Genomic DNA, 27,885 nt, shown 5'->3' on the forward strand with positions numbered 1-27,885 from the left:
GTAATATGATGACTACCGGGTGTGAATCAGGAGAAAAACATCACAGATACGTTTGAACCGGTGTCGAACCCAGATCAAGACGAACGAGACTTCTGAGCAAGTTCGATAGTCACGGTACAACACAATGGAGGCTGTTTTTGACATAATAGTGGTTCCAGAGCTGGCAAAAAAAGTCCAGCAAATCAAATTAATTGACCGCAAAAGTTTGTCGACATGAAGTTTTTGCCCTAAGGCTTCACCGGCACCATGTAAGCCATCCACACAGCGTTTCTACATAAAACTCCATTGCACTAGTCTATCAGCATATTGTGTTGGTGGAATGTTGCCATGACGACTCTTCAGCTTTCATTTGTTCTTATACTGTCTTTTGGCAGGTGGCAGGTACATTTGGTGCAATGCTGCCACTTTTTTTTTTGTTTCCTAGCATGCTGTAAAGAGGTTGCCACTGGCAGTAATGCATAAATACTTGTACTGCCTTTTGGCGGATAGATAAAATAATTCAAATACAGGACCGGCTAAACTATGAAAAAAAAAAAACTGACTTCCAGCCCAAAAAAAAGAAGGTAAATGTATTATAATTAAATGAATACAGCCTTTATTCATCCTTCTATGACAACACAAATATGAAGTAAAATGAATTCAATTTATTTAGTTTGGAAGCAGGTGAGAGCAGTGGAGGCGTAGATGAGTCATGAGAAGGTTTATTGGCGGGACACGGTTCAGCTGCTGTGCAGCGAGGCGCTTCAGAGTGTTATAAAAAGTTTTGGAAGTAAGCACTCCACATTGAGTTTGACTTATTGATCGGTGAAAGATAATAGGGGAAAAAGCAGTCAGGTTATGAAGAAGAGAAACAAAAATACACACGGATTAAATCGAATATGTTAACAGAGAAGAGAGTACCTGTAGACTACCAATGAAAGCTAGTAACCACACTATCATTCACACTGGCATGACTTTTAAAACATTGTCATGGCAACAGTTTGACCTAGAACAAATGGTTTCTATTTCTATAGTTCTTTGTAGGAAAATGGTGGCGTCATCAAAACTAATTAAAGATCAAGCAGAGTTCAGGAAATCGTATCTACTGTGATGTATTGAGAGGGGGTTATAACCCCAACTTAATTTTTTTCTTGGACAGCTATAGGCTCAGAGAAGAAACGTACCAGCAGGCTCACTCAGGGAAGAGCAATTTTGAGTATCAAACAATTGCATTTGGTTTTCATCCTGTACTCATGCATTCATGGACAAAGAAGGTGTAGATGATAGCTTATTTGATAACTATGCCGAGTACAGAGAGGCTCTGATGAGCATATGCATTTTTACGGCCGAACTATCAAGCGTCTCATCCCTCGGGTGTCACCTTGACACCCTCACCTTCCGTTCCTTTAAATACCTACACATTATCATGCTCAGCGTTATATTGGGCATGTTATGAAAATTAACAAATCTCCATTTTGTTAGTGCTTCATTCCCACCAGTAAAGAATTCAGACTACTTTGATGCATAGGTCTTTTGATCAACAAAGAAAAAAAGTATTGGTTTGGAGTTTGCAGTATGACAAACAGGTTTAAATATATCCTTGAGCTACTTTTGCATTAAAAAAAAAATCACGGAAAAACACAAGAGCATAGGAAAAAAAAAAAGAAATAAATTGAAAACCTTAAGAATAAGTATATGTGTGAGTCTGATTGTGTGGACAGCTCACTGTGGACGTTGACCAGAAGAGACGAGTTGTTTCAATAAAACACTTAATTTTGATTGTCGTGATCAGAGAATATAACATTAGTATGGTGTTTGTTAATGTGTACAACTGGACTGCACCATTTTGAGAAAAAGTAATGGCACCATTTGGAATAGAGCTAATGCAGGTGTCCATTACATTGTAACCGGTGAGTGTATAAAAAAGGTTCCTCCTAATGGCATTTTATTGCTTTTTAATGGCTCTCAGTGATCGAGGTCTCAGTTCATTAATGTACACTATTAAGGCAGCATGTGAACTTATGGTGTGGACGTTCTACTTTTAAATGCACAAAGCAAAAAAAGATTAGTCGGATCTTTCTATTCATGAATTGGAATGAGATATTCATGAAAACAATTCCTCTCCATGACTCATGATCTTCACCATTTAAAATATGTCTGAACAATACTGGCCAAGGCAACGATTGTTCATATTGGATCTTGGCACGGTCAATCGTCATACATACTTTGATGGATAACTGCTTATCCTAAAGGCTTTTGAGATATACAGGATTTCCTAGAAAAGAAAACACTTAAAGCACCCTCATAGTTGGTGATGATTACTGTGCTTGACACCCAAAAGCCGCATTATCGTTCTTGAATATAAGATGAATCTCTTTTGTATTCATTGTGGTGTGTTTCTATGTAACATTTAAGAGGATGGAGCAGTACAGCGCACAAAGTAATCAGACTCGGCATATCCCCTGAAAAGTCTGCAGCAGCACAACCACAAGCTCTCCTGGGGGGGCAGTCATAAGAGAAGAAGAGCAAGAGAAAGAATTCCAGCAGGTTTTAGACTGACTACTGTGCATATGTGAAACATTTTACTGTTGTTTATATTTATTATATTCAGCAGAGAAAATATAAAGTAAAGGACTCTACACTTATTGGGTTTAAATTTAATAGGACAAGATCTACCAGAGCGTCGGATACACAAACAATTCATATTTTACTGATAAACCCAAGCAAAACCGGACATTTGTTCTGTCTGCAGTCTGTGCACCCTGAGCTTCGCCTACCTCTTTGTGTGTTTGTGTGTGTTTTGACACAGGTGTGCTGGACCACTTGGCAGCTTTCAAAGCTGGCTTTAGTCTCCACCATGCCGTCAGAACATCTTCACTCGGTATAGAGTAAGTTTTGTCCAGCGATTCTTGAGGAACTTTTGGAGCTCTTGATTGTAATACTTCCTGTCTGTTTCCAGTTTCAGATAACTGCCAGCCCTTGTTTGATGCACAGCAGACTTTCGCACTAAATCTGAACCCCAAACTCATTTCATCCTGCTAAGGAACCTGCTACAATCATACATGTTCCAAGGACTTTGACTACAGTGTGACTGCGAAACAGAGGGCCACAAGAATATTTTGGTAAAGGAACCATTTTACCAGAAACTTAATGTAAAATACTCAGATGGTAATTGTGGTGTGAAGGCGTAAACTTAAGCGTACTCATGAACCTTATGGGGTTTAAGTGCTGTAAAAATAGGGACAAAGTAATGGACGGATGGATGGACTTTATGTTCAGCTCATCATTAAATCAAGAGAGGCTTTGATTGGCATTTTTTAAAGCAACTTAATTATTGCTACTTTCATTATGTTCACATCTACAAATATCCAAGATTCATGTGTCCCTGACGTTCTAACGCAGTTTAACACATGGCTTTTCTTTTTTTTTTTTAATTGTAGCCATAGGTTGTGAGTGGATCTAACAGCAGTAGAATGTTGTTTGAGAAAGCTTACAGCATTGTTCAGAAATGTTCCAAAAAAGACTTGTAAGTGCGATTTATATTTCCCACAAGACTTGGGTAACATCCTTTTTGCCCTTTTGTCTTCAGATCCATTGAAGGCCTCACCACCTTGCCATTTGGGACACAAACCTGATAACCTTTTCATGCTAAATGCACTGTCATTTGCCTCAGTGCCTCTGTCACATCCAATCACATCCACAAAGGCTGTAAAACATATTCAATTTTTTCAACAAAGCTCTGAATGAGAGCAAGAAAGGCCTGGAATTTGAAGGATCCATCTTCAGATGGATCAAACCCAAATCTAGAAATATGGCATTCCAAAAGCCTCATGATTTGCTCTCGTCACCTGCGAGAAGGAAAGGTTGATGTGCTGCCCCATGAATCTTTCAGGTATACAAAAAAGAAGAGAGAAGAGAAAGCCTCCAGCTGTTTTAAAAGGTTATACAATCCCTTTCTCAGTTAGTGAAGTGACTTGTGAACACATTACGGAGAAAACGTGTATTTGTGTGTTTGCCTTGAAAGAGGCAGAGGTAATAATGAAAGTGAGAGCCATCCACTTGAATAATTTCATCAACTGTTGGCAATTACATTTATTGTAATTGGTAATGTGTTAAGCGCATGTCTTAATGTGCGGCCACAAATTATTTTTTATAATATGCTGAATCCATAGCTGACAGAGTGGTGCTTTGTCTGCTTTTACACAACAAACCTCAACTTTGAAAATGTTTTCTAAATGTGAAATGAATAACTGCAAGAAAACAAAAATAAAAAAAGGCAATTTCATGCTTTTGCTTCTGATGGGGCACCAAGCTGATAATTTAATCAGTAGTGAAAGACTAGCCACACTCCTCTGCAGGTTCAAGCAATCTAACCGTGGTTCATTTAGTTCACATATTCATTTATTGGTAAAACAGTTTGCAGCTGAACTCTTGTTAATCAACTGCAACAAAAGTGAAGGGAAGTAGAAAGAGAGTGACAATAAATTAGATCCTGTGATGCATCCATGAAAATTGTAGCAATGAGTAAGTATTGGAGTGTGGAGTGAAGACATGAATAATTTTTTTCCGTTTACACAAAATGATCAACTTACATTGCACATCACCATAGGGCCTGTACAATATGTGAGTTATGTGATGTAGGGGGAAAAAAAAGAGGGCGCCTGATATATAATGATGGATGATGTTCAGACTGAGTTAATAATTACCAATCCATGTATATGCTTAAAATTGAGTCTTTATGTCATTTGTAATTTTCCATGATTAGATGTCCACATGCTGGAGATGAAATGAAATGAAAACTCCACCCATGAGAACATTACACTGCCACAACCCGCCGGGAACAAAAATAGGCCCCTTTCAGGTAGTTTCCAATAATACCAAATAATAATACCACTGAAGTTGGGAGTCGTGTAAAATATATATAGATATATACATAAACATATATAAACATTATCAACCTACACTACAACCATAAAAATAACATTTTTATTTTCATATAACAGCACAGTTCCTTAGACACAACTCTTGAGAAGATTTCCCCAAAGACAGAGTTCAAAGAGAAAGTGGCGTATTGTAAAATTTAATGATATCCAATTACTTTGACATGAACCCCACTTTTTAATCAAAAAAAAAAACAAAAAAAAACAGCCAGGGGCAGCCTTATTCACTGAGTTTTTAAGAGCTAATTAGGTGGTGCTCTTTGCCATCCCACACTACATTCCTTCATCAGGTTCTTCATTGAAAAACCTGCTTAAATTAACGCTTCAACAATCGTGTGGAAAATACTTTCCCTCAGATCCTACTATTTAAATAAAAGAAAGGCGAGGGCTCAGACACATTTTAGACACATAATTTGTTAGACCTATGAGTTTGGCCCATTTGAATGTTCCAAGTCACTTGCCGAGAATCTCATTATACGCTACTCATCTCACGGGTTCCCACTGTTCGAAGCTATAAAATGTTTATTAATTGAATATATCTTCCAACCTTGAAATAAGCTTTTGTTGTTTTTCAATCCAGAGGTTGAGAGAGTGGAGGTAGACTGAGTTTCGGTGATGACTCATCTCCCTACTCCCTCTTTTGAAATGATACATTTCTTAATTGGGCTGGTTTGGAAATAGGCCGCCAGGACGCAGGGCCATTAAGTCAAATCGCTTCTGTCCTTAAGAGACCTACCGCAGGAAAACAACTTCAAACATCAAAGAAGAATATTCATTTTGTAATGCGGAGGTCTACGGGACCTACTACCCATGTGGGATGGAGAGATACATGGAGGGCAAAAATGAGGTCAGTGCTAGGTGTCTTCAATTTGGTTTTAACAGTATCTCTTGTCATTTGCTAAGGACGTCGAGCCTCACTGAAGGCTCACTTAATAAGTTAATGCAGCACAAGTGGGACACTCAGTGACAGCAATTAGCAGTAATTACGCATCCACCAGCACCACTCCAGGACTATGAATGAAAAGGCTGAGGGATAAAACAAGATCACTTGCGAGGTTAGCCCTTTCAAGAGACATATCAAAAAGACAGTAACTCAGAATATAGAAAAAAGGCCCCAAGGGTTTTGTCTACCCATGCAAGCTCTTCACCAAGGACTGTATGCTTATTCCGGATAAATCACATGAGAAAAAGAAAGAGCTATTTAGTCGATGAACTAAGAATATGTAGTCCATTTCTTATGTTTCCATGTGGGAAAATTGCATACTTTTTGTACCAACTCTCTCCTGGTTCATGTTAGCACAGATCACTTAATTAAAATGAAAAAAATATATATTGTGCAGTCATCTAAGATTTCCCATGAGCATAGTCTGAATGGCTTTAGAAAAGAAAAAAAAAAAAGAGGGAGTGAGCATGACAATTTACATGGCAATATTTCATGCTATACACTGGAACCTCAAAAAGTGAATGAAGTCTATAAGCTTATGCAATATCTTTTTTCAATTCAGTATTTTGCATCAAATACCTCAAAAGATGAATTTGTTGATAAACTTACAGATGTTTTGCTGGCTCACTTGAGATTTCTATCAAGATGAAGCATTGCATTATAAACTTGAACAAGACTGGATTAATCAACTAAATGTGTTTTTTCACTACCATCAGATTTTTAATGAACGGCCTGAACTATGGGCATCTGCAACAATAGGATGATCAATTTGTTTCAGTGTGATGTTGGAAAATGTGAGCTGCGGCAAATCATAACTAAATCATGTTCAAAATGACTTTGTAAATAATCCCTAACGGCAAAGCAAGAACACAATGAGCAATACTATGTCATCTGAAAGCCTCAATTTGAAAGTGAGCACGGAATGTTTTTAGTCAACAAACATGAGGATGCACTTAGATACTTTTAAACTTTTAGTTTTTTTTTCCTTTGGAAGTATGTTAGCTCTGTTGAATTTAAGTCGCACTACAGTATTTTCTCGTGTTGACAGACTGAATGCTCTCCGATGCCCTTGAGAAACACGAGAGATTTAAAATAGAAGAACTGCAAATGGAAGGTTACAGTCTTGGGGATAAGGGCAAAATGGCAAAGAGCTCACTCAAATCAGCGCCTTTGCCTACAGAAGAGTTAAATCTCCCTCAAGGGCCTTCTCAGATGCCATCAAGGGTTTAAATGAGAGGAGGAGGAGGAGAAGAAGTAGGATGAGAATGAGGATGGAAGTGTGGATCGCGCCGGGGAGAAACTGACTCAGCAACAGCTTGCTTCTCTCTGATGTGGATCCAAGCATTAGATAGTCACAGACCTGTCTCGCATGTCTCCGAGCATGGCGATGCAGCGGCGTGAGACATCTCAGCTATTGATTTCACTCTCCCCGCCCGGGCAAAGTATTGCTTTCCCCATGCAGTTGCTTATTTAATGTCTGTACCTTCGAGACCCAGGGTTTTTCCTTTCCAATGAAAACTCTGGTGTCACTTAATGATTTCAATATGATCATTGCTTTAGCAAAGTGATGACTGCTTTATTTATGCTTGTTTGTGCTCCTCTGAGATACCGGCCTTCAAAATCAACAAGCTGGAAGAAAATGATCCTTTAGTCCGTGGTGCAAACCACAGTTGATGAACTCAGCAGATGATCAAGTCAGAAGTTTTTAATCAATGAGACATCTAAGAGTAAAGCTTCTTGGCTTAGTTGAATAACAATTTTACTGTCTGTGTTATATGGAAATGAGAAGATTCGTATTTCATTGCTGCTCAGTGAATACCGTAAAGTGCATCCCTGCTTCAGAATAGATCATATTTGTAACTAAGTTGTTTATCTGGAGGATATCCTGTTGTAGTGTGGACATTTGTTATGGCTTTTCACATCATACTTGTTTACTATATTGATGAGCCACAATTGTTGATGCCCTTAATATAAAACACAAGAATTTTTTTTATCCATCTATAAAGTACAGATGGATTTGGCACAGGGTAGCAACAAAACAATTTCTCATCAGTTTTTTTATTTATTTAAATTTTCAATACTTTATCAGTCCATATTGAGATTATTTCTTTTGAAGATCTCAAACCATCACACATAATGCACTTTAGTCTCCCTCCCCATTTCTTTTTGAGGAAGCGGAATATTACAAAAACAACTTACAGTGGTTATCATCACAGCAGAAACTGTGACAATCTTGTGATAGTGTGCTATTTGGAAAAGAGCATTTGGTTGCCACGAGCAGCAACTAAGCTCAAGCACTCTGCGCTTCACTTTTAAGTGTCTGAAACGTCCATCACAGCTGCTATCCTTGGGAGAACTCATTTAACGTTTCAAGTGACAAAGTGATCTGAGCTGCCTCCAGCTCCCTGGTCACTGTGATTGGCAGTCAACACAGTTAAAAGCAGCTAAAAGTCACACAGAGGAAGCATGGAAATAAAGAGAACCTTTTACTTTGTGTCCTATAATAGCTTAAATACAGGAGTGGTGGTAGAATTTAGTTTGTATTTTGTACTATGTGAATATCAATTGACATAACAGTAACAAAGTGATATATGTAATAAGTCCTCCTCCCAATGTTTAACATGGAGCAATGTTCATAGTAGCTTCCCTTTCCCATTCTTTGCGCTCACATTTTCAGCTTGTTTTAAAAAAAAGAACATTAGTCCTTCTACACCTCTTTTTGTCCCTACATATTTTTTGAATATTGAATATTTCACATTTCCTCTGAAATGCATTTGCTTGCTCATAGTCAGGAACATGGAACATGTTTAAATGGGGATGTGCAAGTTAAAAATCAATGACAGAAGATGAGGTATACATTGGAGAGCTGCAGGAGAGTGATCCGTGTATTCCTCTGCTATAAAGCAGAGCACTTACTTTAAATCCTGGAATGGCTCTGCCCTCACGTGTGACGTCTGTACGGAATGGCTAAACACAACTCCTTCTGACCCTATGAAACAATACAAGAGACATATTTAGGTTAAAAGAAAAGAAAAATAATTTCCTTCTTTCTGCATAAGACACTCTAACTCCATCTTCCAGCATTACAATAAGGATGAAAGTATAATTTGTATTTGAATGGATTGATATGTGTGCATGTTGAGTATTTATGAGCCAATCATAAAAAGAACAATGCCAAGAAGAACAATTCCAGCTTGAATGGATAAAAGCACCTGTCACTCTGAGTTTCTCAGTGCCGATGCTGATCTCCTCTTCATCTGCAGAGAACAGAACTCTCTCTCCATCAGGACTCTTCACCTCAAACCTCTGACACTGGACCTCCACCATCTCTGAGCCTGATCAGGCGGAAAAGAAAATGGGATCTGAGTCAAAGATTTGGAGCACAGGAACTTTCAAAGCGTAAATAATGTACCATGTGGATGATTCCATGTAAAGTGTCCAAGAGAATCACATAGCGTAAAGGGTTAGCTTAAATGACCCTAGAAAAATGTAAACTCTGAACTGCAATGTGCTAAAAAAAGGTTCAGGTGCTCATGCCTTGTGTGCTATTGGCGGATGTATAGCACATCTGTTGAGATTGTAATATTTTACTAACATCTGACAGAAATGGTGCTAAATGGTGTGTTCATACATCATAACAGATTGCACTTACTTTTGGCACTCACTCACCCATCCCTACGAGCCAAGTTACTTCTGCTCCCCCACACTTAAGGCACACATCTCTAAAAGCTAACCATTATTAAAAATGTAGAAAGAAAAAAAATAGTCAAGATCTTATTTCATTCATCATTGTACCGATTTTACGGCTTAGAAATAATTGTGTTGAGTTTTCTATCACTTAGATATGAAAAATTTAAAGAAAAAATGGTCTGATTTTGTTTGATTGATGCTAGAATATTATTTTCCACCACTTCGGTTTTTGTGCATTGAGCAAAATTGTTTCGCTCAAATAATCTGTAAATGTTGGAGTATTGCATTCGAGCTATGGTTGAGAGTGTGCTATGGATATTACACCAACCCACCACCACCACACACATAGACACTTGCTTTTTGTTTTTGCTCGCCTAGACTTGCGCTGGCACGAAAAAGAAGTGATGCTCATTTTGCACACTTGGGTGCCAGTCTACCAAAATAGGGCCCCAAGAGTGTCCTGTCAGTCTCAGTCAAACATTATTAGCCACATCAAAGTCAGAGCATCCCCCCCTCACCCCTTGCTGTCCTTTTTAAACCATCGGACAACTTTAAGAAACCAAGCAGACAAGGTTTCGAAAACCTGAGTCATCCTAAAGTGAAGTGTGGCAGAGTTAGAAATGTATGTAAAGGTTTGGAGGGGCATTGGCAGACGCCATGACAGGGGAATGAAAGCAAGGGAAGAAAGGACTTTCAAGTTAGATGGAGAAAGAGAGGCTGCTTCAAATTGGAGATGTGCTGTATCAGACATCCAGCGAGTAGTGTTTCACTGCTCAGCTCTGTCACATAATATAGCTTCCAGAGCGGCTTTCCTTGCATTGGAATGGGTCAGCACATTTTCAAGGATGTGTTTTATTCACATCACTTATTTCTTGAGGGTGGATAAAAGATTTTAAGAAAAGCTAGGAAATCCATGAGAGTGGAAAATGGATAAATATATTATGCTTGGAGATGAATGGGGTGAAAGTTTGCAAACAATACACAATAGGGACACATTCTCTCCAGCCTCAGTACCAAAGTATTTTTTTCTGAGGCCTCTAATTTGCTGATGTTTAAAAAGAAACAAAAACAGAGGAAATTATCGGAATAGAAATAATACCTTTCAAGCCTATCCCAGCTGACTTTGGACGAGAAGCAGGACACACATTGAACTGGTTACTAACCAATCACAGGGCACTGATAGACGGATAAACGGCCATTCACACTCACGCCAGTGCTCGGATTTCAACATACAACCTGAGGGGATTTGCCTTGGTGCCACCACTGCGACACATCTAACGATGCTGCTGGTTTGTGGTGATGACTTGATACGTGTTCACACTTATGATGGGAGCAAAGATTAGACATAAAAAGGTGTGTGTGTGGGGGAGGACACTGAAACACAATTGATGTTTGCTCATCTTGTAGTCACCTAATGTCAACTCTGAATTATAATCAAATCAAAGTGTGACTAGTCATTTTTTTTACTTCCCCTCAGCTACACTAATAGATGTACTAAAGAATGTAATCACTGAAAGAATAGTCCAATTTAAATTTATGATGCACAGTATCGGAATAATTCTGTTGACCAATTTCGATTTTGTAATTAAATCAAAGGGGGCATTAAAATGGTCGCCAAGTAACTTTTCATTTACTACTGTACATTAAAGCATTAAGGCCATAATAAAGTTATACAGCTTGGCTATGCTGTATTTTTAATTCCAGGCGTTAAATTAGTGTTTGTAGCCATAAAGACATATTATGTGAGAAAAACTTCAGAAGATTCAAGAATTCAAAACACAAATAACTGTCTGAAGTGTTAATCATGCAAATAAACACAAAAGTTATCCTACCAAACAGGCACTAATCAACTCTAATTAAAATTGTGTTTACAGTGCTTCATTATGCGATCATCTTACGTTTTCCTTGATTTCTTAATAATTGCTTCTGCCATTGCGCGCCACTCAAGTAAATAAAGAGCCAAATAGCTTTCACTATGTTGAACGCAACACTAAGCGTGTTTATTAAACTTCAGCTGCCTGTCACTGGCTTATAGCATCTTCTATTCAAATCTGTGGCTGCTGCATTCCCGCTCAGTTTGAAAAGTTGGCGGCAAACAAAACTCAATGAAATGACTTTAAACTAGTGAGTCAATATTGGAGAAATTTACGAATTGACTCGTGAAGTGGCTTGTTCTGGAGTGTTTTTAAAAATATACGTATATATTAAACACTGACAGATTTAGTGTAAAACAAATAATAATCTGCAATTATTTTGAATTATTTTGGATTTTTCTAAAATTGTGAAAGGTCCTGTTTTCAAATCGGACATTCAGTCATTCTCTCAAATAATCTGCAGACGCTGCACTGAGCCACACACACTGTTGTTTTGAAGTAATAATAATAATTGGCCTTTTTTCCATGCATTACAAATGCCACCCTAAAACTGCGGCCTGGGGACGGATCTGTTGTGAATATTTACACTATATCAAGTCATAAATAGCAGTGAAAACACCTTGAAGAGTCAAACAGATGACACTCATTAGCTTGTGAAATTGCTTTAAGCTACAAGTAGATTTGAAAACTCACCATCCTGATGACTTATTCAAATGTGTCTGATGTTATCTGTGGATTCATTTAATCATTTGTAGAGTAAGTTGAGATGATATGCTTGCCATTTTCTTTGCTGTCAAAAGTATTACATTTCATGAATATTCAGTGACCCTGTTGGCTGTGTTTGCAAGGTAAAATGTTAAGAATTAGTGGTGTGATGAGCATGGCGGCTTGCATATGACGTGCAGCGATGATTTGTGTTTTGTACTGACAATGGCAGATTGCAGTTATGCGAGTTGTTCACACTAGACAGCAATGCTGCATACATTGGACAGTTTAAAATATTTCGGAATCATCTGCTTATGACAAGCTTAAGAGGATTATTTTATCGATTATGTGAGAGAGCGTTATTAGTCATACATACTGCATTTGGTAAAAGTCAGACCTGGTATTTTCTTTGTGGATGTATACTCTCTATTCGGGGAAATGTTTTTACAAAACGATATAAAATGGTTTATGTGCAGTGTTTGAAAACATTACTGCTTGAATGCCAGTAAAACTACACTTGAATCAAAAGTTTTTGTTTTTTAACTGTCAAAGTAAAAATGATACAAATGCCTAGCAGGACTTTTGAGAAATAAAAGAAATCGTATTTCATGAAGCAAAATGTGTAACAATATAATGGTTTAACATAGAGATGCTGAGTTTTTTTTTTTTTTCACCTCGTCTTAATTTGTTTATGCACATTATGTGCATGCAATACAATATGCAACACAACTTCCATTTTCAACCACTATTAATGGGTACAGGGAAGCTGTTTGTGCAAAATACAAATTTTCATAAAAAATAAAATAAAAAAAAGCCAGTGTGGGCTACTATGCAATCAATGACCCCAAAATAACAGTGTCAACAACTAAAGAAAACTTTCTCTAGTGGTGTGAGCAAACACAACTCCTAACTATTCAAGATAAGTGAGGCCAGCCACTGAGTGGATGTCTGAAATTGGAGTGATGAAAGGCAAAACCAATTGCATTATTTTGCCACATCTATGAGGCAACAACATGAAACCATAGGGTCACCACCAGCACCACCGCTTTAATGGAACCTTTTTTACTTGTCAAAAAAGCAGGGCCAGACCTTTAATCTTTCTGAGTGTTTCTTCAACAAGCCTTAGGAAAGAAACATTTAGATTTTGACCAATTGCAGAGTGTGTGTATGTGTGTGGTGGTGGTGGTGGTGGTGGTGGGGGGGTGTTATTTAAAATGCTCATAATGTTCAATAAAATAAAAAAAAAACATGAAAGGGGAAGACAAATAAGTGCTGTTACTGGCTTCATTTGTCAATCTGAATTTAAGTCTGCAATGCAATGATACAATATGATTTGTTTTTTTAACAACCTAGTGCTCACAGCATAATCAATGTACTGAATACGTATACGACACATAAAATTTGGCTTTCTTTTGCTATTCTTATTTGTGTTGTTAAACCAACAGCCAACAACGAGTTGTAGTTTTACTGCACTAATCATGCTGGTTTTTTTGGTGTCTTGTTTTAGAATCTTTAATTTCTGTATTTGCAAAAACAGTCAATACCAATGAGCGTCTTTTGTCTGAAAAGAATATAAAAAAATATATGGAAATTTAGGGTGCTGTGCAGTCTGGTGTGTTCTGGATGTGACATACAGTAAGTTCAGTTGTAAACTAATTAAGTGTCATCTGTCAAGAGGTTGCTTTGTTTTGCAGGAGGTTTGTACAGCAAAAATATTGCATAACCTACAAATTTATTCAAACTACCTACCACATGTGGGCAGTTTTTCAACAGAGCCAGCACAAGTGTAATGAAGGGGAATTGCAATAAACAGCAGGATTAATTTGGTATTTGCACACGACTTACTGAGGTCTTGCAATAATAGATAATGACAGCTTACATGTACTTCATTAATTCTGATAAATCATTTTAATATCTGACATATTTCCTCCGTGGAGGTCGTTTGCACTTTCACATTTTTATTTTTTTGCAGTTTGCTCTGTGTAATATTATTCCAAGGTTCATAACAGCATAAGATATGTGAATCTAAACTATTTTATTTACCATCAAACAGACAATGCACACACAAAAGAAAAGAGGGAACTAAGAATCTGAGTGAAATAATAAGTTAAATACTCTGAATGTGGCCACTAAAGAGGTCTGATCATTGGTAGTAAATTTGGATCATGTCTGATAGAAACAAAGAGAAATTGAACACCGTTTTCCAACAACCTCCTTTGACTGTCATGCGGATTAAGTGTAAAGTTGAATCTTGAAAAAAAGTGTCAGTACACTATGCTGTAACTTTATGGCAGACAATAAAATATTCATTTTCAGACACATTCCAAGCTCATAAAAAAGAAAAAAATGAAGAAGAAAAAAAAGATGTCTCCCTTTCCCCTTTGTCCTTTAGCTTGATTGATATTGAACAAAGGGAAGCCTTAATACCGAGCTAAAGATTGCATCTTTAAAATGATGAGGTGGCTCTCGACTTTTTCACATAACTATAAAATACGGTATATTTCCGTAGGCAGGTCTGGTGGTATAAGTCAGTGGCCTTTCATCACTGGTGTATGTGGAGAGAGTGGGCATGTTGTTCCTCTAAAAATAATAATATTAATAATTTGGTAGGTTTTTTTTTGCAGAAAGGACATTCTATGAAAATAATTCAATATTATCTACAAACAAATAGAAAGGAATGATTAGGTAAACACCATAACCATTTGTCTTTAATTATTCAAAATAATAATTATTTGATAGTTTCTGTTGAAGGACATGTCAGACTGAAAATAAAAACAAGCTTACTGCACAGTATATAACAACCGATGTGAGGATAAGCAAGGTCACGCCTCGAGCGTTATACAGTCGATCGTCCAAACAAGGTTGCAATGTCAGGTCTGCAACTCACTATCAAGCTGAAGGATGTCTCCATGTAGCTCCAGCAGCTACATCCTTTCCCACACTTATGGACAACTGATGAAAATATAGTATGACGTACAGCAAAGTAGGGGAGTCAATTGACCTCTGCATAATATAAACAGAATTAAAGCTATAGGATCAACAACGGCAGTACATCCACGTCTTTATTGAGCCCTTGGCAGCCTCTTAAAATGTATTTCAGTTCATTAATGCTCCAAGCTATGTATTATTAAATGGCTCATTAAAATTATTGACTTGATCAAGGGCTGGCTTTATAAAATGGGCAAGTTGGGCTGTTTGATCTATTGATTAGATGAGACAGTGACACAGTATCATACTAATTTCAGCATTATCTTTTTTTCTGCCACCAATTAAAGGCAGAAAGACCTCACTCTTGCTGAAAATGAGATCGCTGTGAAACATGATTGTTATGTACACCATTTGTTTCTCAGAGGGGGATTTGCAAAGATGTAGATTCATAATTAGAATGTGTGTAATGGAACAATTGAATTTTATGCAAGGCTTTGCAAGTGTTCACTCTCCGCACACTAATCAGAAACCAATTTTCGCCGACATTCAGCTGCTTAACTGCGACGGCAAGCTCATGTTTCAAAAACACAATTGCATTCATTAGGTTCGCCGAATTCTTTATTTTGCACTTGCAAATCTGCAAATCTTAACTACAACGGCACATTAAAGCTTTTGCCTTGGGACCATCAACATACTTTTACCACATAGCGCCCATTAACCTTTTGCCTTTCAGTCCCTTAATTTCAGCAATTTTATAATCCGAATTTCCAAGCAACAGCATCGGAGAAATGATCTGAGTAATTCCACCCTGATAAAAGAGAATGTAATTAGTGTAAGAAGTTAAAGATGATGATAGCGATAAAATGGAGTTTAGAAGGCAGTAACAAAGTCGATGGGAAATTAATGCGTTGCATGAAGAGATGAGATCCATATGTGATTAAAAACCTTGCATGAATGGTACAAATGACAATCAAGGGAGGGAGCACTTAGATGGAAAGATGGAAATCAAAAACCTGCGCTGATTATCATAATTATACTTCTTTTTCATACACAAAATTTGAAATAAAAAAAAACTTTTGCAAGTACAGAATGATATATGCACCTTGAATCACAGTATAGACCTCCGCCAAGGTCGATTGCAGTTTTTGCAGTCAGCAGAACGGACTCAGAAAAGAACAAGGCAGTAGATGGCAATGAATAGCCTTTGTTGCAAACTCTCATACAAACACAACATGGTGAATTTCCACCCTGGTAATAGCAAGCTGACGTCTGGTGGAGCACACACATTGTTATGAATGATAATGTGAGATGAGAAAATGAGCACTGGTTCACAAAACTGCTGGAAAATCATGTGTAGCTTCTTGCAGTCGTGCTAAGTGTCAAACAAAGAAACAGCCTTTGGTTGCTTCTTCATGGCGCTCAGATGTAATCAAGTTCGTTCATGGACATGGCAGTGGGGACATTTGTTACTTTGTTTTTCGTAGTGGACAACACAGACCACGGGTGGCCAGACGTGTTCTACCTCTCCTGACGATGAGTTACACGTGTTTGTTTCTCCCATGTTTCATGTAAATGAATTATTTTGAAAACGGTGGATGGATCTCAGGTCTCTTGATTGTATATTAAGGAGCTCTCATTTGTTTTGAATGTACATCAAGGTGGATTGAACACTGAAGAGGTTTCTTTGAATAGCTAAAATAAGAGGATCACTAATGTTTCTTTTGTAGTCTTTGACAGCAATGTATTCAAAGTAGCCCTGCACGCCTTATCAATTTTACTTCATATATGTATATATGTTTTATGTTGAACAGTATTTAATGCTTGAATAATTTAATTACACTGGCTCATAGTTTCTGTGCAATAAAAGTCTCTAGAATGTCATTGTCAAATGTAATAGGCCATATTAAGATTTTAAAATGAAGTTTTAATGATTCACCACTATTTATTCATGTCACATACTGTAATAAATAAGCAACATATCAACACGGTGTACTTGTTTATGTATATATATATCTCGAATAGATAAATGTTAGAATCAATAAAAATAATTTAATGATGGTCAACAAGTCATCATTGCCAATATGACATTCTGGTAGAATTTCCTCACTACCAAACGGAAAACAAAACTATCACACATCACAGCGCAAGCCGGCAAAATAATTGGTTCACCACAATCGACACTGTCCCATCTGTACGAGCGCCCTGTTATCAGGAAAGCCACCTTGATCACAGAGGTGCCCACTCATCCCCTCCATCATCCCCTTGCCATAAAAATACCAAGTTCCCCTGACCAGAAAAATATTCCCTGGAAGAAAAAAAAAAAAGAATCTGCAAATTAAAAAAAACAACTATCAAGTCACATGTCAACCATATGAGAAGTTTTGATCCTGCTGTAAGTGGGCACTGGCAAGTTTGCATTCAGTTGATGGGTCATTTGTTTGGAGCAAAAAAAAAAAAAAAAACAACTCTCCACTTCCCTTTACTTTCTCAGATATTGACGTTCCACAGTCCACTCTCTTGAGTGGACAGTAATGAAGTATGCATGGTGTGCTCACCAAGGTGCCTTAAGTCTGTTTGCTTAAACAAGTCTATTAGTCTTCATGACGAAGAGCATTTTATGTAACTCGTTTTGATGAATTGTATTAAATCTAATTCACACACTGTGTATACATGCACTATAGGAGTCATTGCATAAAGTCAATTTAAACGAAGCAAATCCCAAAGTGTTGGACCCTAATGAGTTGAGGGGCTTTGCTCCAGGGCACGTCAATAGTGCTCCCACATTACCGCTTACAACTTACATTTTTTTTCAGATGCAAAGTAATATTGCATTATTTGTGGATGAAACATGGAGATGCACGGCCTTGTCCTAACTCATGTGGCCTGTCGAGTCAAAGAAAAATTAACCACTCTACATGTTTAAGCCCTTCCAGTATTTCTCCTACTTCAAGAACGTGGGCATTCATTAGCGGTACATGCACTTAAGGAAATGAAAATTCAATAAGACCGGCATGGCATAACACTTAGACACTCGCATACATTTTGCTGTTATGATTAACAATCTTGCCAAGATAACAGCGCACAAAAAGCAGAATAAACCTGAGGAATAACCGCTCCGGTCAAATAAAAAAACTATTAATGCTGCACTACTGCTGTTTCACTTAACGGGTGAACAACTTTCCACATGCTAAGAATATTAATAAGCAAGAGACTAATCAATCCGTGTCCCCAGGAATTTTATCATAATAAGACTTTTTTCCAAGAACTTGAGAATCCAAACCTAGAGCCTATCAAAATGTTTGGGATGACCTAGAACAGAGATGGTGAGCAAGTTCATCAGTGATATTAATAGAAACTTAAAGACAATGGACTACAACTGCAAAGCTGTTTGAAATTGAGACATCATGGGGAAGGGTCACAGAATAAGCGGAACTTGTAATGCTTATGTGATTAGTGGTCCACGATAGTTCATGTCAGTGTTTTATAGTCTTCAACTGTACTCAGCTCAATCGGATCTGACCAGGAATACATTTGTCTATTCCTTTTTGATGGCCAGGATTCAACTGCTCATGCCGTAACATCACTACCTAGGTGGGTGAAAGGGTAGGGCTTCAAAAACTCAAAATCCACACATCATCTTTATGGTTGCCTATTAAGAACACAAAAATGAAAGGTTCTCACTCACATAAATGAGCTGACAGAGAGGACGGAGGGTAAGAAGAGAAAGGGGGATGAAAGGAAGTGAGTGAGTGCAATAAAAAATGAGATAAAGTGCCCAAGGCCAACAAGCGTACTCGGAATCTCTTCTGCAGCAGATGCATGCTCAAGGGAGCTCACTTGTTAAGTGTGTTTAACTTAAGTTAAGGCACTTACAAAGTAAACTGTTTCTTTCATCACAAGGAAAACACATCAAATTCATAACAGGACAGCTTCAGCTGTGTTGACAGAACATACTGTATGCACATTAATCGGTTTGCTGGCATAGTGTGGTATCTCTAAACTTTGGTTTGATCGCTGTAGATCTGGTGATGTTTTAAGGTTTAGGAAAATAACTAAATATCACAAATTCCTCAGGAATTTCCCTGTGTGGGACAAATAAAGGAATGTCTAATGTAATCTATGTGTTTAAAACAGTTTGCCCACTTTGTCAGTCATTTTTTAATTGTTATTTTATATAGAATTAGTAAGAGTAAATAAAAAAAGTTTGATTTAAAAAAGGCAATTCACAGGTATTTTTTTATTTTGAAGATTTACTACTGTTATGGTACAGTTCATCATTTTCCATTTGTGTTTGACTTCATCCATCCATATAGTGATGGACTTCACATTTATTTTATCTTTCCTTTCCAGTGAAATACAATTTCGTACAAACAGTAGTTGTTCTTGTGATGGAATACAGATCGGGGTTTTACCAAGGTGAAACATTTCTACTTCAAATGTGGTAAGCGTTTTTGTGAAGAGGGAAAAATGCTGTTTTTGGCTGGGTAATTCCTAAGAGGAAGCATTCTCAATATGTTTTTGTTTTTCTGTGTGTGAGGGACAGAAACATAAACGTGTTGGCGAGTCAGCACAAAGGAAGCGAGAAGCAGTGGCAGGCCAAGACCAAGGGGTTTTCAGATAATCCTCCGAAGAATTCATTCTGTCTTATCAAGGAGCCACTTAGACCTTTAAAGTAATCATGTGCGCGTGTGTATTTTTGCGTCTGAACTCAGAGTATCTGTGTGAAGACAGTTGTCACGAGGCATGTGCGATGCATTTTAATATGTATCCAATCATTGGTATTCAGGAGAAATTCCGAGACTGTGCTTGGCTTTGTTCAAAGTGTGCATGTGCGCGTGTGTGTGTGTGGAAGGTAGGTCATGCAACACAGTTCATGTCATCCTCTGGCGACCTGACTAAATTGACTGCAGACTGTCGCGCCAACCAATTTTACAGACTGATTCTGCCTACTCCAAGATAGGCATGCAGACACACTCACATACATCAGCATTAAAGTGGGTTTCTTGGTGAGGAAAGCTGCTTTGGGGAGCTTTAACAGTAGGAAGGGAGCTGTCAGGGATTTCCTACCTTCAAAGTCTAAGAGAAGGCAAGGCTGTACATGTGTGGACGTGGGAGTGCCTGGTCAGCTTATGAAAAGAGATGACTTATAAATACACCCCAGTAGCATTGCACGAGATAAGGGAAACGAAAAAAAACCCCACCTGAATTGGTCTTTAAATATGATGTGATTTGGTTTTGCAAAGCTCATCACCAAAATACCACATGTGATAGGAATGGCATTAATCTTCAAAACAACAATAAAAATTGTTCGATGGACAGATGACAGATGGACGGACGGACGGACGGACGGACGGATAGATAGATAGATAGATAGATAGATAGATAGATAGATAGATAGATAGATAGATAGATAGGTAGAGAGATAGATAGATAGATAGATAGATAGATAGATAGATAGATAGATAGATAGATAGATAGATAGATAGATAGATAGATAGATAGATAGATAGATAGATAGATAGATAGATAGATAAAAGTGACATCACTTTTCATCTTTGCCAATATTATTGGCACAAGATCTATAGATTATTCCTGACTGTTGAGTACTTGCAAATTTATTTTAAATGTCTCAATTTTTCAAAGGTGTCAAATCCAGGTCCAGAAAGTAAAAAAACCCAGCCACAGTTTGTGTCCCGGAGCTCCAGCCCGTTGAGAACAAGCACCTGTAGACTTAGTCAAACTGTTCCAGGACTTTTACTTTCTGTGTCTGGATTTGATACTTCTGTAATTGTTTCATCATTTCAGTCTCAATCAGAATAAACTCAGTGCCTTTTTAAAGCAATACAAAAAAAAAAATGGTTGGTCTGTATCTTAACTAGCATTGTGAAGAAATTCTTTTTAGTGAAGCTTCAAATTTGCTTGATGAATCAGTTGCTTTTTTTTTTTTTAGTCCTCTAGATGGAACTGTTGGTACTAAGAAATGGTATGTGATTGTGCTTTCAGCTCAACGTTGAACAGAGAGTAAAATCTAAGAAGGACTTGCTTGAAACTTAAAGGTTAAGACTTGAAACTGAAAGATATCACTGTACAAATGTGACTTACTCCCACCTCTGGCTTGTTACAACTTGCTGGTGTGACATAAAAAAATAGTAAATAGTCATCTTTGGAGATACTCAAGGGTTGGCCCCCAAGGTACAAATTCAAGTGTCAAGAGTACAAAAGCAAGAACTCTGAGGCTACTAACACACTGACAGCTCATTCTAACCCTTAAGACTTTCTTTAATGTTTTTTTTTCGTGCGTATGAGACAGACCTCATATTGCTCTGACTTGTAACTTGTTCTTACTGGGAAACTGAAACTGAACGATAAGCGCAGCAGGGAAGGTGTGGGAGGCAAAATCCACAGGCGCTAGTCAGCAGCTAAATGTGCTAAGAATTCAACGACACTTCGACATAGGGAGTACTATAAGATGTTCTAATAATAACACACTATACACTATATCTATTTAATGTCCCATGATGTTAAAACTGATCTACATTATAAAAGTTAGCCTTTTTTTTAAGCCTCAATAAAACAAATACTGTGATTCAAATATTTAAATTTATTTGTTAAAACTAATCTATACATTATAAAAGTTAGCCTTGTCTTCAAACCTCCATAAAACAAATACTGAGATTCAAATATTTATGCGCCAAATGATCGATGAACTGAATAGTTATTTTCTCATTGCTTATTTTCACTCACACAAACACGCACTCTCACACACGCACACGCACACACGGCTTAATAGTCATAAACAAAACAAATGGCGGCACATCAATCATAACTCTACTGTTGTTGCAGTCTCATAATTAGCTCATCTCTGTGTACCTTGTTCGCACGACATTAGGAGGCTAACCTTTCTAAGTCATTAAACTCTAATACTACTGGTTACTTTAATTTACTTCTCACCAATCTATCAACCAGACAAATGTGCAGACATGAGCTAGCAAATTCCCATCGAGAAGTGAGACATTTGAACATATCACACTGATCTCTCCCTACAGCTGGATGAATGAAAATGAGTCATACATTGGGCAGACACATTTGTCATTCAACACATTACAGCATACAACTTTCATAACAGATTTGTTCAAAGTCTTTGCATGCTTGCCCGAGTTATTAAATTCTATAGGAAGACGTCATACACGCCACACAAGCTCAGAATTATATCTTCTGAAGAACAATAGGCTTTCACTAATCCAATTAGAGCTGATAAAAATGATTCGGTCAAAGAAAAAAAATTGCTTTCAAGGCTCAGTGAGAAAGCCTAATGGAAACAGATAGTATTTAGTTTAGTAAACAGAGGGGGGTAAATGCATTTAGGAAGTCAAGCAAAAACAAAGCAATATAACTTAATGTCCTTTGAGAAATGATCTATTTTCTTTTATGTGTTTTTGTTCACTCTTCACATAGTGTGTGTGTGTGTGTGCGCGCGTGTATATGGGTTTGTGTGTATGTGTGTGTGTGTTTGGGCGCCTTACCCACTGTGAGTTGACCAGTCAATTGTCCGTCATCAGTCCTAGCATTGATAGTCACATTTCTGTCCGACTGCATGATCAATGGACTGTCCTGCAAAAAAAAAAACACAGAGGGGTGTCATTAAAATAATTGCTCCACTAATGTTAATTATCGACCTAGATACACATACCACAACACAGATGACCAAATGTATCAGCTCCACCATTTGTTATGCTTCCATCAAGAGCATAAGTGACAAGTTCCGCTTTTGTTTGTACTGTGAGGCCCAGGTGGAAGCGGTGACCCATGTGACCTTTTTTTCGATCCCCCGGCTGGATTGAGACACTCAAATTCACAGTCTTCATCACTCTCTCACATTTCTTCCATTTGCTCCCTAAAGTTACATGATTTTCTGTCCCATTGCTTTCATTTGTTTTCTTTTTATGCCTTGAAATGGTGTTTTTGTTTGGCCCCATTAGTTGAATGGCTCACTGGTGGCTGAATTTCTGTGAGGGTTTCCCCAAATTAATCCTTTGTTGCATGGTTTAAATTGCAAGTTTTGGCTTAGTGATATAGACAAATGTATCTTCCATAAATGATCCCTTCAGGTTTAAGAAATAAAATACTGGGTACCAGCAATTCGACTACATGTCAGAACACACCATCCAGCATCATAAAGATGACTGAGGAGTTTCAAACTGAAATTATGTTTTTGTAACCAAAAACTAGTCTAAAATAGCTCATTATTAGCTACCTATTAATCAATTGAATATACTTTGTTATTTTCTACATACCAGTTAATTAAACATCACGTAAAATGATTTTGGTGAATGCAGATGTTTATTCAAAGCATTTTTACATTGGGTGGTGAATTAAATGTGATCATCTCTGTACATCATCTTTCTCTCTGTATTTAACTTCTTTTTCTTATGATACTCAGATTGCTCTTGAAACACAATTACGGCACATACTTACACCTAAATGAATGAGGCTGATTGTGCTCCTGACACCACATGAAGCAAAGACACACAAGCATGCAAAGAAAGGATGCCACATTTGACTCACACGCACACACGCACGCACACACGCACTAATTAGAGAGGTTTTAATTAAGGTCATGTACATGGTCAAACAGATCATTGCAAACACACACAAATGCGCACACAACAGCCACTCAGGCAGACAATAAAATGGTTTGATGCACATAGCACTTATATGCTCCCAAAAAAACATGCTCACTGGATTAATTATTTTCAGGAAGGCTTGGGATAAGCTTTACTATATTATCTTTCCACTCTGTTTAAAGCGTATGGCTGCTTTGTGCAGCTTGACAGATGTAATGTTCTCCACATCATTCCAGCTCAACAGGCAGTGCATATGAGCGGCCCTGATGCCATTCACTAAGTGCATTGCTCAGTCATCTAAATCCATGACTGTATATGGAAAGTCTTATTTCATTAAGCAACCATATGCAAATGAATGGAAATTGTAGTTGTAAATAATGAATATTAAGCAGACGCTAATTGCTATTTGTGCAACACCTGGTTGACACCGAACAACGTGACGAATACGAGGATATAGTCACCATAATTAAATCTACTGTATTGGAAAATGAGGTAGCTGCAATTAATGCCTTTAAAATGTCAGGCATCAGATATGATTTTTATAGCCCTTATCATTACAGGAACATGTATACCAATATATCATCACTACAAATCAGGGACTCAATGGCCATGGCCTGTGCTTGTTATGTTTACTTCCACTGGGTTAAGGTTAGTGTTAGTTTGGAGTCAATCAGACCTTCATCAAGTATCTTCAGTTGGTCCAAAGTGCTGCAGCACACCTCTTAGCACTCGTAAGAGGGGGTACAGAACGACTACTCTGATGTCCCTTTCATTGGCTCCATGTATACATTTTAGAGTTCTCTCAGCATGAGACTTTTTTTTTTTTTTTTTTTTTTAACTGTCTTTGTTCTCTATCGTTTTACCTGTATTTGTTGTTGACTTAATTTCGATATACATACAGCGCTTTGCTTTAAAGTGCTCTAGATATACAGTTGAGTTGAGTGCAAGTTCCTCATTTCCTCCTCTTTTCTTAGTTTTGCCCCAGGAACAGTAATTTTTTTATGTAACCCCAAGTAAGTAAGTATAACATTGGATTAAGGTCTAGGCATTCCATCTTAATCTTAATGAAGCTGATCTGCTTGCTTTTTATTTATTTATTCATTTATTTGGAATCCTTGTTGGAGCATCCATTCCAAGGGCGTTTTCTCTTTGACATAAGTCAACATGACTTTCTGATCCATGGTTCCTGCAATGTAACAAAAAGGCCTGACACCATAATATGGGAAGCGTCACTTGTATCATGTTTGTGCCACCATGCGTCGCTATCTTACATTTAGAGGGGGGTGGGGGGGTTTGGTGAAAAAGCGTGGCCTGAGACCCGAAAAGAACAATCATGCTTTCATCAGTCCATAAAATGTAGCCCCATTTCTCTTCAGGCTGATGTTTTTGACAAATTGTCACCTCTTCAGCACATTTCATCCTTTTTGGAACTCAGGGTGGCTTTACATACACGTCTTGAAGGAATGCAGAGGAATTGTCCAATCCTATCTTTTTGCTTTAATCAGTTCTTTTCACACTGTTATTATCGTGAACACAAATGTAAGACCATACCAACCTTTGAAACGAGGAAAAAAAAAAATCTATAAAACAAATAAATCCCACATTTTCTTGTCATTGACAGTAGAAGCAATGTAAGGAATCACAAAGTCTCTTCTAATCTGACTGTCAACAGATCTGGGGCACTTTTAGCTCAGCTTCACAATGAATATAGATGAGTCTACCTCAGATAAACCTCGACACAATCCAATGCCACGTTCACAAACAATCCTTTCGAGTAAAAGAGCACTGATTAAAAAACACAAGTGTATACTACCAGACTTAGCCTGCAGCATTTCTTCATAAAACATGTAGTGATAAGAGGTTAAGTTTTATATTATGATTCTAGACAGAAATATCCTACAGCAGCTACAACCAAACACATGCATGTACGCACTTGCACAAACTCTCCCATTGCTTTTTTTGCCAAAAAATTTGAAAATACATTGAAAATCCTTAAATCTGTATAACTGAATCTTGTAATTCCATCACATCTCCATCCAACATTTCACTTCCAGTGTTATCAATAGTAATATATATGCAGTGTTTTCATTTTTTAAGAATTTAATGTTTCATTTGAATTTTTTTTTAATGTCGGTACTATAAAGCAAAAGTACTCACCAGATGTACAGTCCAATAAAATACAACTTTATTTATACAACTGGAGCTCGGTTTACATATAACAATGGGCTAACCAAAAAGATGTCATTGAAACATTTGATTTTGAGACATGCGGTAAAATATGGCAGAAGCAAGTATTATAATATAAACATAAACACATTACCTGACATGCTCTAACTAACACATATGGAGTGGAATATAAAACTAACATGTTAAACACCTGAAGTTAACGGCGTTTCCAAAGTCATTATTGCGGAATTGGTCCACCTCTTTGCAGCCATAATTGCTTCCACTCTTCTGGGAAGACTTTCTACCAAATGTTGTTGGCATGTGTGTCCGTGGGAATTTCATAGCACATTTGTGAGGTCAGAGGTCATTGATATTGTTGGTCCTTAGAGAGAACCTGGATCACAATCTGTACTCTGGTTCATCCCAAAGGTGTTTGATGAGGTTGTTCAGTCAAGTTCTTCCAAATGAAAGTCATCCAAGCATGCTTTTATGGCTCTTGCTTTGTGCACTGGGGCACATGCTGTCTTGCTGGAACATAAAAGGCCACCGCTAAACTGTTCCTACAAACTTGGAAGCATTCCATTATAAAATTGACCAACCCCTTTCCTGACCCCCGCTTGCCTGCACTCGCATATTGTTTAGATGTGTGTCATTACTGTATTTAGCCTACTGCAAGTTTTCCTCATTTTATGAATTGTTACAAGTCATACTACCCCATTATACAGTCGTCATGAATAACTGTGAAGAAACGATAACATCACAATACCAATCTACATTGCACTTACATGCATGATTGTGTTTTTGCAAGATTCCCATTCATAACTTGCATAATTTAACATTATTTAAATGTATTTTATTCAATCTGCTAAATGGTGCTGTTATTCATGCATTTTGCATGTTTAGAGGTTTTGCTCCAATACACCTAACTCAAATGATCAGAATCATTATCAGAGCTTCCTTTTTTTGTGGAGTACAGTTGAAAATATATAAAAATATATAATATATGAAAAATGTTCGGATAGTGAACAGAGGCTGCTAGTGATTACGTCACAAATATACAATAATTGGTGAATACAATATCATTTAACAAAAATATTTTGCCTGGGAATAATTTACTGCTATGAATGATTTATTATCAGGCCTCTTTGCATAATCACCACACATTGTGGCTTCTCGTCGGTTGTCCATTTTGTTGCTCTTTTGAGCTCAGAACTCGCACTGTATATTCCGAATTGGATATGTTCTTCCACCGTCATTCTTGAATGCAGCATTGTGGAAAATGTCAGGAAGAAGCAATTTCACAGACTCGCTTCCAAGGTGGCATTCTCACACTTACACATTATAACCCATTCTTTCACGTGTTTATAAATGCATTGCCAAATGTGGAAATGGGAGAGAATGAATTACAATAAAAAGATATTTTTTTCCATGCTCACTTCACTTTTGATTGTATTCTTTTCACTCACCTCTCCCTCATTATCCTTCCTTGTTGTTTACACAAAAGAAGAAAAGCAGTATTAACATAAAAATGTTACAAGCACTTGTGAGCTACCATAACATCAGCTCAGTTAATAATTTGATTTGACATTGATTATAGTTGCAGGCACAAGGCTAGGGGCCTCAGGCACTTAGTGTAATTAGCGCATGAACAGTGAGATGTGGAGTGTTGGTTCATCATCATAGCCTCAGGGCACGAGTACAGATGGGCCTAATAACAGCATTCAGCCTGTCCGTCACACTCACTGCTAGAGTGCTTCCTGGTTCTAAGCAGACGTACTTGGTTGTGTTGTGTGTAAGCTACATGTTTATCCACATGCTTATTTGTAGTCAAGCCTTGACTCATTTTGCCATTATGGTGAATGATTGCTGTGATTATTGGGAGACTGAGACTGTTTTTCTTCAATGTCCCATCTTGGGGTAATGACAGACAAGGACATCTCTGTGTTATAATATCTATGTCCAGTCTACTCTATACTTTAGTTCGCGAAGATAAGAGGTTGGATATGGAAGCAAGGTATTAAGTGTTTTTTTGGAAG

The 27,885-nt window shown here is 37.5% G+C and overlaps 1 protein-coding gene across 6 annotated transcripts in view; it reads right to left on the reverse strand.

Annotated features, from left to right (window-relative positions):
- Positions 1-27,885, reverse strand: part of sgcz (sarcoglycan zeta) — a 167,639-nt gene that overhangs the window by 9,975 nt on the left and 129,779 nt on the right. For all 6 annotated transcript variants that reach the window (XM_088374284.1, XM_088374283.1, XM_088374285.1 and 3 more), the window contains 3 exons: positions 22,583-22,670; positions 9,075-9,197; positions 8,779-8,851 (listed from right to left, as the gene is read on the reverse strand). In XM_088374284.1, coding sequence (XP_088230410.1) covers positions 8,779-8,851; positions 9,075-9,197; positions 22,583-22,670 — 284 coding nt within the window. The remainder of the gene's footprint in view (positions 1-8,778; positions 8,852-9,074; positions 9,198-22,582; positions 22,671-27,885) is intronic.

The sequence above is a fragment of the Syngnathus floridae genome, chromosome 4 (genome assembly GCF_059516105.1).
Source record: "Syngnathus floridae isolate MCC-2025c chromosome 4, RoL_Sflo_1.0, whole genome shotgun sequence".
NCBI classification, from domain to species: domain Eukaryota; kingdom Metazoa; phylum Chordata; class Actinopteri; order Syngnathiformes; family Syngnathidae; genus Syngnathus; species Syngnathus floridae.